This window comes from Nicotiana attenuata, chromosome 10, assembly GCF_001879085.1.
Source record: "Nicotiana attenuata strain UT chromosome 10, NIATTr2, whole genome shotgun sequence".
Lineage (NCBI taxonomy): Eukaryota > Viridiplantae > Streptophyta > Magnoliopsida > Solanales > Solanaceae > Nicotiana > Nicotiana attenuata.
This window is the reverse complement of record NC_031998.1, coordinates 24,814,565-24,827,139: the sequence shown is the minus strand read 5'-3', so window position 1 is coordinate 24,827,139 and position 12,575 is coordinate 24,814,565. Positions and strand designations below refer to the sequence as shown.

Sequence of the window (12,575 nt, the reverse complement as noted above, 5' to 3'; positions counted from 1 at the left end):
CAACTCTTTCATTTGAAAATTTTGATGGTTTGTTGATCATGGTACACAGGTGATTGCCTAGAAATTCTACCGAGGACTGGAGAACGCACTTTTGAAGAGCTCACAGAAACCCGAGAAGATACCACTTTCCGGCATTGGAATCGAGCAAACAAAAGAGCCTTCAACAATCCAATAACAAACACACAACTCGAAATTAATTGGACTGGAGACATAAACGACCCCAACGTGGAGAACGTCAGAAAGATTCAAATGAGCACCTCCTGTTGCCTGAAGCACTTTATGCGCTGGGCACAACCCACAGGTGCAACATCTCGGCCACTGCATTTATGTGCCCCGATACAAGGCTGAATCGTTCCTGATCATCAAAGGATCACATGCTATCACTGTTGCAGAACAAGGGACTTTTTCTGGACACCAAAACGATGACCTACGCACCACTCAAGCAGCAGATCATGGACCACCGCAGCATCACAAGATAACATGCATGAAATATATGGGAGCATGAGACCCACCCAACAACACTGCACGTATCCAGTAAGACCTCAAGGGTACAACAAATCAGCAGCAAGGGTTACCACCCACCTCTGTAGCGAACAGCAGGAGTTGGAAGACAGGAAGATGGTGTTCAAGGCTAGAAGCAATGACGATGCAGCAGGTATCTCGTGGTCACTCCAATGCTAAAATAATATGAAAGGTGGATGCAACATGATGCAGCTATCAAGAATATTTGATGGTACGTGGCGCCAGATTTTCCAATGTCACTTAAACAATCGTTCCCTCAAGGGACACTTACCTGGCCAGTAACCCAAATTCCCAATCCCAAAAGATAAGGCCCAAAGCAGGTTGATGGCGGTGAGGTCTACGAAATGGCAGGGATCTAGACTGTTTGAGCAGAGAGAGCTCAAAGAAACATACAGGCTGAGGACACTAATTTCCAGTAACCCCCATTGAATGGATGACCCCTCTACGAGATTTGACCCAGAATTAACCAGTTCAGCTTGCTCCTGAAGAAAAAGGAATATTGCAACAAGAGACTGAGACAGTAAATTGTAACCATGTCAGGTGAGACAGCAGCAGAACAATAGTTGAGACAGTAGCGGAGAAGGAGAAGATCCCAAGTGATTGGGGTAAGAAAAAGACAATCCTGCCACCCATTCCCGCAAAGGTTGGCCAAGCATCAGAAGGAGGGCAGTACAAAAAAGTTTCTAGAAATGCCTCAAACCAAAATTCAGGAATAAACATCCACTGATTGAAGCTCTAAAAGAAGATGCCAGAGATATGCTAAAAATTGATTGAAAAAGACTTTGATGCTCGGAAGTTTACGTTCAAGGACTTGTCGACCTGGTGGGGACTCTCACTCCAGACATGGTTAGCCGCAGTGTATCCTAGGAAACCGTTTGCCTGGAAAAAGCTAATCTTGATTCGGGTAGTTTTACCCATTCCCCATGCCACCATTGGGAACTACGCATTTGCCCAGGGCTCCTTTGTTTAGGGGCCAGCATCAATTGCTCATGCCCCTGTCATTTATAAGAGGTTAGCATGTGGGCCAAGCTCGACCCACTTCTATGTTATTGCAGCCTGGCGACAGACTTGTTAAGCGTCCATTTGGATCCCTTGATGAATGTGCTTATTCAGGTGGGGAAATTCTGTTCCCTGCAGATTTGTAATCTTGGATTTGCAAAGTGGATGAAGAAATTCCCATAATTCTAGGACGGACCTTTCTTGCCACGGGAAGAGCTTTAATTGATTGCTGAGACGGGAGCTAGATGAGGCTCAAATGTGAGAGATTATATTCAAATGTTGCCAGCCACAGCAGAAAGCCAGACCAGAACCAGGAGCAGATGCAAGCCCAGCCCCCAGGCAAGACCAGAGAGAACCACGCCCCAGAAAGAGAAATCCCATCTCTCTCTTTAACTAGCAATTTGTATTCACATAAACAAGAAGTTCATCACCCAATAGGTTCCATCAAAGCCTTAGACAAGAAATTTAGCTACTCATAGTTATGGGAGAATAAACTAAACTTGAATTCATCATAAAATCAAAAGAAAAGAAGAAAGATGTTTAGAGTACTTTCTCACAATTGTTCTCCTTGCTAAGAAACCTAAAAAATCAATACATGCCTCTCTTGGGCGAAGTCTAGTGTTTAAAATAGGGTTTAGGTCTAAAAATCCCGTGTTTTACACTTTGGTCCCCGAAGTTTCTGTGTCCACCGCGGTTCTACCGCGATCGCGGTAGAACCGCGGTAAAATACCCTCGCGGATCTTCAATTATTCAGAGACTACCTTCCACCGCGGTTTCACCGCGGTCGCGGTGGAACCGCGGTGGACCCTGTACCCGGGCAATTTGGCCTGTTTTGAATGGGTCACTTGGGAAATGCAACAATTAGCCTTTTTTTTCATCAATAGTTGACTCCAAACTGCTCCTTAGCCTTCCTTACACCTATATCACCTGCAAATCATGAAAAGTACCAATAAGAGCATTTTGTTGTCATTTTTCCACATTAAAGTTCACAAGAAGGTGGTTATTCGGTGCGTGATTATAGTCAAATTCACCTATTATCATATGTAAATAATGCTTTAACCAAAAATCTCAAATTCGAATCACTAGTATAAAATCGTCATTGATAAAAATTATTTTACCTCTAAAAGTAAGACTTATCGGTATATCCAGATTAGTCGAGCCCAGAATAATACCCATTGGGACTCCCCAGCACGAAGGTAGAATGGATATTAATATTTACATTATTACTATCCAGATATATGGAATAGTCATCTGAAAAGAAAAAGAAAAAGAAAAAGAAAAAATAATGAGATATTCCTATATGATTTTGCCAGTGCAATATCTGTACTGTACTACATGCAGTAATGGATGTACTCTGCCATATTAGCCAAAACAAGACGTACAAAAAAAAAAAAAAAAAAAAAAAAAAAAAAAAAAAAAAAAAAAAAAAAAAAAAAAAAAAAAAAAAAACTGACCCGCTCTAAAACCACCACGAGGGCACAGCTGAAAAGTAATAGTCCCCAAAGTTTAAGCTTTTTAGTTCGTTGTTTAGTAATGGCGATCTCTGCAAGTGCAACCTTAACAGCTCAATTCCCCAATTGTCACAGAATTTCATTTGACCATAAATCCCTCCCCTCCTCTTCATTCTCTTTCTGTAAGTTAATTAGTGTCAATTTCACCTTAATTTAGGCATTTTGAAGGATATTACGTGTAATTGATTGAATTAGAAAATCCAAATTTTTATATGGTTATCTTGTATGGAATCCTATCTTTTTGTTTGCTTTATTGCTTTTTGAAATTTGATGTGTTAGTGCTTACAATCGTGCAGCTTGGGAAATTTTTCTTTTTCTTTTGGGTTCTTTGATGATTCTTTTTTAAATTTACAAATACTTCTGTAATTATGGATTTATTACCATAAATTCTATGGGTAATCTTACATTCAACATCTATACCTAAAAAAGTGTCAAATTCTAGCTATTTCACCATTTGATTTTACCAAGTTCAATGAAAGTGATTTTGTAATGTTACTTGTTTTGATCCAGCAGAAATGTAGGGTAAAACTGCGTATAATAGACCCTTGTAGTCCGGCCCTTTCCCGGACCCGCGCATAGCGAGAGCTTAGTGCACTGGGCTGTCCTTTTACATGTTCTGATCCAAATCATTCTGATAGGCGAAAAGCTTGGTCTTTACTTTTTACCAGGGCTTAGCCAGCTACCTAGGAGAATGTTTTATTAGATTAGGCAGAATATATTAGTCTATCTCGTTTATGCTTCGTGTTCACTTGCCTTTCATCCTCGCAAATCCATTAGTTTTCAAACTGTACTATGATGTTTATTGCTATTTCACGGTTTCTGATTAATTCGAGGATTGATTCTAGTGTGCCATAACTTCATCATGTTTTAGGTAAATCAAACTCAAGTACCCTACCTATTGGTCCTTTAAGTATATCATCAGGAGATGGGCAGAAAGCTAGGAGATCCTTCCATGTTCAAGGCTTATTTGGTGGCAAAAAGGATAGTAACAGCGATGATAATTCCTCAAAGGTGCAGAATATTCTCTTCTTTAATTGATACAAAAACATAATTTGTGCAAAATTCTTGCTGGAGTCTGCTTGATTCTTATGTAAATTATGAGCTAAACCATATTTCGGACAACCCTGAATGAGATCTCCATGCTATCCTTAGCAGGATTTTAGTTGTTTTGAACGTGAGCTCTCCCATCATGGTTATGAATTCTTACATAGCTTTATGATTACACGAGTCGGTGCAGTATTGCAATCTCCTTTGCCTCTTTGTTCGATAATTAGTCCATTGGTTGATAGTATTTTGGTTAACCCATTTTTTTTTATCAACAGTATTTTGGTTAACCCCTTTTGGCTTACATGTCAGAATTTGCGTAATAAATGAAAATCTGTAATGTAATATCTGTGGATATTCTGTGCTTTTCGTGCACCTGCAGGTGCAAAAGTCAAATTTAAACTTCCTTCTGGTGAGTACATTTGAAGTTTAATGGTTTAAAGTGTCTCTTTAAACCCAACACGTAATAGTTCCGTCGGAGCCAGTGAGGGAAATTAGATTACCATTATCTTGAGTATAAACGCTTTCAATTCTTATAAGAAACATAAAATTTGCTGAATAAAAGTTAAAATGGTGTATGAATAGAATAAAAGATGCGCCTGGATAATGTTTGCCCATTAGGTTGTTAGTGTTTTCTCTCAGTATCTAAAGCTTTTCCAGGTCATGAGTTATTGTATCCTTGTTTATTATTTTCTCTGCTGCTTCATTTTGATCTGGAGCTGTTTGACAATGATCTTTCTACTAATAGACAGGGATGAGTGTTCGACATGACATGCATAGATGATAAAGAAAGTGCCCAATAGAAGTTTAAAATGAGCTAGGGAGCTGACAAATCTAACAATAAGGAGTCAAGAACTCCCAACTTTGAGGTATCTTTAGACCGTCAGGTTTTGTAGGACAAGCAATGAAGTTTGCACCACTAACAATCATTAAAGGTGGGATCTCCGACCCTAAGCAATGTTGCCCATTTTCCAATTTCTAGCATCCATGAACCATGATAGCATAAGCCATAAATTGACTGAAATTAAACCCCTCATTCTCATTGCCAACCCAAGAAAGGGAAAAGGAAGAAGCAGATGCATTAAGTGCAGAGAAGAGTCCTAAATCACATCAGACAATCAGAAACATGAAAGAACAACAACTCATGAAGTCGGTAGACCATGTAAGTAGACCAGCTTAAATGCACAAGATCTACGTTATCAACTCCTAACAAGACACTCAGAAAGGAAAGAAGAAGGCGGGGGGGGGGGGGGGGGGGATTAGAATAGGCTAAAAAGTTAGAGAGAGTGTGTTGAGGACAGTACAATGGGCTGAGGATTGAGGCTGATACAATGAGGGATGCATGGGTTTTGTTTCAAGTAATTCCATTATATCATAAATATACACCAGAGAGTACAAAATTAGAGATGACACTCCAATTTACTCTAGAGAATATATCACAAATTTACTTAAATTCCCATGGCACATAATTAGAGATGTTACTTCTATTTACTCAAGAGAATGTCTTATAAATTTACTTAAACAGAGAAATTTTTCAAGTGTTTCCCAACATTACTATCGTCTGATATTTTCTAACCACCCTTTCAATTTTCTGATAAAAGACTCAGAAGATTACTTGCTGCAAGACTTGATGAAAATAAGGAAAAAGGTACTCCATTTATCAGGAAGAATTATTTCTCTATTAATAAGTATTCCGTGGCTAACTCTTTCATAGTTTTTGACTTTTGAGCATAGCTTATAAATCTCTTTACTTCTACATGGATTTCCATGCATTTGAAAGATGTTATTTGTGTAGCAGTTATGTACAGTCTCTCTATTAATCTTCATATCAATTTCCTATGATGCTAGTTACTGACCATTTGTAGATTATTCTGTTCTTAGGTTTTTATATCTAGCTTCCTGGTCATGTATAGTTTCCTTAAAAGACGAGCATAGTTGGTCATTAGTGGTCTCGGGTAATATCGAAATTATCATGTTTCTTTGTCATGATCGATCAAATCTGAATCCAGGCTGGAATACTTGGAAACATGCAAAATCTATATGAAACTGTAAAGAAGGCACAAATGGTTGTTCAAGTCGAGGCAGTACGTGTGCAGAAAGAACTTGCAGTGTAGGTGCTCTTGATAAATATTTCCATACCCGTTTTATGATTTGCAGCCACTCTTCCATTACTCTGTGCTCTAAATATATTTGTTAATTTTCTTAAATTACAGTGCAGAGTTCGACGGCTATTGTGAAGGTGAGCTTATAAAGGTATTGATGCTTTTCCTGAAGATAGCTTTTAGATTCTCTCCTAACCCCTCCACATTTTGATGGCTATTATGGACACAATACACCTGCAAAGATTTAAAAATCGTGCTTGAAATGATTTTTCTCTTTGATGTCTAGTGACTGCTGACATATTGATGTGGGCTGTTCTGTAGGCAACGCTTTCCGGTAACCAACAGCCTGTGCGCATAGAAATAACTGAGGCTGCAATGGACTTGGGACCGGAAGTAAGTTTATATGTTCTATCTTACAACTTCATCACCATGCTATAATCATAATTTATGCTTTATTTTGCACCTGCATGAAGCTGCTATACTGCATTGAGTGCACAGCAGATTGTATGACTAGACTCTTTGCTCTTATCATATGTACATATTGTAAACAGTTACTTACTATATACTACAGTCAGACCTCTCTATAACAGCATCCCTATATAACAACACTTCAGTGTTTTTGAGAGTGCGAAGCGCAAAAAAGCGACAGGGGCTCGCCTCGCTTCAAAAGCGAAGCGCACACTTCATTGAAGTGAAGCACAATTCTTAAAAAAAAACATAATGTAAACCTTGCAAAGACACAACATAAATAAGTTCAATTTAAAAACTTAAAAGTTGGTACCACCAAATCCTCCACAAACCATAGAACAAGCAAAATCAAAGCTACTAAATTACTAGAATCAACATCTTATTGTTCTACTATATATATATATATATATATATATATATATAATAATTAATTTTCTAAACTGAAGTACACATTAAAAAATCAAATAAACTGAAAATATAACACATATATATAATAAGTAATTTTATAAACTAAAATACATATTATAATTAAGAAGAATAAAAGGAAAAAAAAAAAGAAAACCAGCGCCAGAGCAGACGCTGGACGGGAACAAGAAGAAGAAAGAAAGAAGAAAGAAAAAAATGAGAAGAAGAAAGGAGAAGAAGAAAATTACCTGGACTGGATGGAGGAAGTTGAAACCCTAGCAACATCAATGTCGATCGAAGTAGAGAGAAATGGTCAACTTCGGTCTTAGGGGTCTGTTTTGTATAATAAAAAAATAGACCCATTTTTTTTTTTTAAAAAAAAGACCCCTCTTAACAGAAGCGAGCGCTTCTGCGCTTCACGTCGCTTCGTCGCTTCTTCAACTGAAGCGCGCGCTTCACCTGGTCGAGTCGCCTCAGGCTGGGAAAAGCGACCAGCCATCGCTTCGCGCTTAAAGCGACGAAGCGATCACTTTTTAAAACACTGCAACACTTCACTATAAAAGCCAAGCTTTTCCGGAACCAATTTTCATGTTATGTTATAATATATGTTCTCTATAACAACACTTCTTTATAATATCCAAAAATATTCGGAACAAATGAGACTGTTATATAGAGGTTTGACTGTATTTCTAAATTAAAGACTTGGCAGCTGATGGATAACTAAACCATCAGAAGACGCCTTTTAATGTTTTTCTTACTCCTAGTTGTGAACAGTTGCTTACTTTATAGTTTATACTATTTCTAAATTAAAGCCTTGGCAGCTGTTGGATAATTAACCATCAGAAGACGCCTTTTAATGCTTTTCTTACTCCTAGTTGTGAAAGATCAATAAACGGTACAACTAATATTGCATGCATATTGCTTGATACTCTTGTTTAAAAATTCTTTTTTTTCTTTTTTTTTTTATTTGCACCGGGTGTCCGAGTCTCTAAGAGCCCCGACTAATCCCGGGGGTGCACAGGCCCTCGGCAAGGAGTTTCCCGCAAGTGCACCACGGTTAATTCAGGTTTTACCCAGTCCGATGGCCCTCAGAAATTGTTTGCACCCAGTGGGTTTCGAACTTGAGACCTTGAAAGGGAGCAAACCCCAAGGCTCAAGTCTATTGGCACCAGGCCAACCCGTGAGGGTTACTCTTTTTTAAAAATTCTCTCTTTACTTGAGAGAATGTTTTGTCAATAAACCTACCAGTATTAACAATCATATTCTACTCAAGTGGAAGCTTTCTGTAACATCTTCCCACAAATCAAATGAAAGGAAGAAAATTAGATTCGGCCTGGCCAAAACTAGCTCTGTCAACTAAAGTTTTGTAGTATCTGAAACTTGTTGGTCTTGTTCTTCTATTGAACCATGCTGTACATTGATTGAATGCAGAAACTCTCTCTCTTAGTAACAGAGGCCTACAGGGACGCACACCAGAAAAGTGTACTGGTGAGAACTACAAAACTAGCTTTGTCGTATGGTTGCCTTTGATCATCTGGTATCCGCTTTCCTGATTCTACGATTTTACACATAAATTATAATGTCTTTGAATTGTAGGCCATGAAGGAGAGAATGAACAATCTTGCTCAGAGCTTAGGAATGCCGGCAGGACTAAGTGAAGGAATGAAGTAATAGAGTTCCCAGAAAGAGGCTCCAGTTTTGTTTACGTACTTTACAGTAATGTTCTACTTACCATTATCAATTAAGTTTAACTGTGATGAATGTATTACACTGATTATAATTATTTGAGCTGCCAATTTAGATTTTCCCTTTGTTTGCTGTAACATTCTTTTGTTGTAGTAAACACAGTAAAGCTAAAAGGAGCAAATAATTGGCTGGCTCTTTACAACTTCTCATCACATCACCTTCTTCTGTTTGAACTTCGTCCTGCTTCTTGTTTTGCTTCTCTCTGCTTAGGCATTTAGTCCTAGTTTATGCCTCCTGCTTGTTTTCTAGACGGATCTATTGGACCCTGCACTACTGTTAATGCTAATTACACATACCCGAGAAACAAATGCAACAAATCGATTCAATAGTAAGTGCAATTAGTATGTAGATACTGCTTGTGCAGAAATCTTCATTTTAGGATGTTTCATGTATAGAGTATGACCCCTTCGCGGATGGCCCAGTTGGTTTGGAGGGCGGTCATCTATACAGATGATCTGGGATCAATCCCCCCTCAATGCCTTTCTAGGTCGAGCCTGTCGCAAAGGGTTTGCCTACTGCGGTTTACATCCCCCTGTGTGGTTTGCTATTACACAGTGAGGGGTTTTACCCAGTGTGCACAGAGTGCTCACCCGAAGGCAGAGGCTGTAGCCGCTGCGGGTTTTCCTGGGGTTCCAAAAATAAAAATTATAGAGTATGGCTAAAAAATGTTCATAGAGCAGTGGGGCGCATGCTCATCTCATATATTTGAGATGAGCATATCCTAAAATCCTGCGTGTACGGAGGCATGGAACTTGGTTACTTGCTAGTTTGACTTGGTTACTAGAACTCCAAAATACAGAGCAAGAGAGAACAAGCATGTGTCTGCTATAGTAATTTTTCTCTTTTTTGTTTTCCTTTGTTTGTTCTAGTTTTACAGGCTTAAGAAACAGTTTGTGTACTTATTTGCTTTTTTCACAAATAAATCTTTACAGTTAAAGGAAGAAAAAAAATGTGCTACTCTCAAATTTTTGTATTCAAAATCGGCAGAGAGACGAGCTTCAGTTCCAGCATAAATAAAAAACTTAATGAATGGACGGGAAAGAAAGTTCAATTTACCATACAGAACAATATAATAAAGCTTGAATTAACTTAATGAAAAGTAAAGAACAAATTGAATCAAAGAATATCGACCAAGGAAAAAGACTAAGAACCTCATCTTCCTCCTTTTCCCTCTCACCATTTGACTATCTATCTATCTATCAAATTAACATGAAAATCACTACAAAACTCTCTCTCACTTCAAAACAAGAACCCCATTAAAACCCCCAAAGCCATAACAGAACTAGTCTTCAAGCTAATAGCATTGCTAGTAGGAGCCATAGCTGGACCATCAAACTCTGTTGGAGAAGGTGCAGGTGCACCCATGAATCTCCTCATATTCTTCTCAGATAAAGTCACTACTATCAATTTTTGGCCTTGCTCACAATGCCCTTTTGCTCCACTAATAAAATAGTAAGCTCCTGAATGTGTTAGCTCTATCTTTGTATTCCCATCATTGTGTACTGCTATTGGACTTGAACTGTTGCATGTCACATAATCCCTCTTGCTCACTTCTAAAACTGAGTCTTTTTTTGCATCATACTTCCAAACTGCCAAAAAGACAAAAAAAACAAAGAAAAAGGTCATTGCTTTGATTATACACAAACAAAATTGTGTGACATACCAATCTTTCTGTATCAAGGGGATTCAACAATTTTTATGTATATATAAAATTATTTATACCCTATTTGCACATTTTAATTTTCTGACGAATTTGGAGCATGTATGTAGCTCAGCCCCTAATCTGAGCTGAAAATAAAATTACGGATATAGTTCAGATAATTATAACATACCAAGAGAATCTCCAATGAGGAAGCGAGATTTTTCAGCCCAACGATTGAGGGAATCTGATTCAGAAGATGGGATTTTCCAAGAATCAGTTTTGCCACCAACCAAATGATCTCTGGCTTCTGTGAAGCTCAAGAGGAGGAAGAAGAGAACAGCTACTAGTGAAGAAGAAATCACATTTCTTGAAAAACCAGCCATTTTGATATAAATAAGCTCAAAAAGCTAAAGTCTTTGATTTTAAACAGATTCTTTGCTGGTATTTTGAAGAGAAGTGGAAGGAAGGAATGAGGTAGATAGAGATGGGTATGTTGGCTTTGAAAAGGTCTTTTACTGTATATATATAGTGACGAGGTAAGGTGGGAGTGGGTGAAGCAAGAAAACTAGCCGTTAGAATAAAGCAGCCAAGGTTTGTGGTATCCTAGGTATCTGTAGTTTTTGGCTTTAACGTTAACAACGGTTATAAAGGTTAAAACTTTTTATTTTTATTTTTCACAAATGTCCAAGGAGCAAAGTAAAATCTGGAAAATGTGTAGTTAGGTACGCGAGTCGGTGGAGACCAATTCATCAACCGGTCAAACTCGACCCTGAAAAATTGTGTGTTGGGCCTTGTTCATCACATTTTTGCAGCTCACAAACTAAAGGGTTTAGGATTTATCTCAACTAAAAACAATTGAGGTTTCTGCTTGTGTTAATGCTGTATTGTGGGCCGGGCCCAGCCTGGGACCGCGGGCCAAACGGGCCGCTTCCAACGGGCCGGTCTCTAGCGGTTCGGTCTCTACCAAAAAGTCCGCAAGCCCGGGACCAGCAGGCGGGCCTGGGCCAGTTCAATCGGGCCAAACGGGCTCAATGGTCAGAATTTAAATATTTTTTTTTTAAAAGGGCCAACTGTCAGAATTTTAAAATGTAGCCGTTGGCCTGCAATTTTAGCCGTTTGGCACTTTCAAAAATAGCCATTTGGCCCCCAAACTTTGTTTTAATCCCAAACTTTTTATAATTATACTTTTTCCCTATTCTCAACTATAAATACCCCCTCATTCTTTCATTTTTACTCTCAAATTCATCAATCTCTCTCAATCTCTCTCTAATTTTCTTCTATAATTGCTTACTTTATTATTGCAATTTCGTGAAAAATCGTGAAGTTGGTGAATTGAAGTATTCAAGTCTTCAACAATATTCAATTTTAAAGAAGTTGTTCGTCAATTCGGTAAACTCGTTCCAACTCTTAAGTTTTAATATTATAGTTTTGTTTGTTTTAGTTTGTATAATTATAATTAATATGGCCTTTTCTTTGAAAAAAATGTTTGGTGGTAAGGGAAAATCTAAAATTGGTGAATCTAGTCGCCAAGCTACTACCCCTCCCTCGGCTCCCCGACCCAGACCTGTTACCCGTCCTCCTCCACCTATTATTCTTGATAGCGATAACCCTTGTTTTCAATTTAGCGATAGTCAATTTTGCCATGATGTTGCACCAGGTCAACAATTAAATGCTGAATATATGAATGCTCTTTATCCTAATGAAACTATTGATGAAAATGATGAGGAAAATGAAAATTTAGATGAAACACAACCGGATTTAGATGATACACCTACTAGTTCTGTTATTAACCCAACTGATAATAATCCAACTGATGCCCCGCCTGACCCTCCTGTAGTAACCCCTACTTTTAATAGACAACGTTCTAAACGCCCCGAAACATCACTTGTTTGGAACTTTTTTTACTCAACTAAGAGAACAAAATAAGGCTAAGTGTAAAACTTGTGGGTCTTTGATGACTCATAAATATTGGAGACCGTAGCGGTACGGGTACTTTGACTAGACACATATTGAAACACCCTAGAGATAAAGCTAGATATTTACAAATGAAAGCTGCGCAAGAGGGGAGAAGTCTAGGTACTGAGGTTAACCCTAGTACTGGGTCAAATCTAGTTCAACCAGGAATTAACACTGTGA

The 12,575-nt window shown here is 38.3% G+C and overlaps 2 protein-coding genes across 2 annotated transcripts; one reads left to right on the top strand and one right to left on the bottom strand.

Moving 5' to 3' along the window:
• LOC109233165 (nucleoid-associated protein At4g30620, chloroplastic-like) lies at window positions 2,991-8,949 on the top strand. The gene is made up of 7 exons (XM_019398945.1): window positions 2,991-3,154; window positions 3,904-4,043; window positions 6,086-6,186; window positions 6,290-6,329; window positions 6,500-6,571; window positions 8,483-8,539; window positions 8,648-8,949. Exons 1-7 carry the CDS (start codon window positions 3,055-3,057, stop codon window positions 8,720-8,722), a joined length of 585 nt encoding a protein of 194 aa, XP_019254490.1. The 5' UTR covers window positions 2,991-3,054; the 3' UTR covers window positions 8,723-8,949.
• On the bottom strand, window positions 9,824-10,962 carry LOC109233881 (early nodulin-like protein 1). The gene is made up of 2 exons (XM_019399733.1): window positions 10,630-10,962; window positions 9,824-10,386 (listed from the first exon to the last, which is right to left on the bottom strand). Exons 1-2 carry the CDS (start codon window positions 10,820-10,822, stop codon window positions 10,037-10,039), a joined length of 543 nt encoding a protein of 180 aa, XP_019255278.1. The 5' UTR covers window positions 10,823-10,962; the 3' UTR covers window positions 9,824-10,036.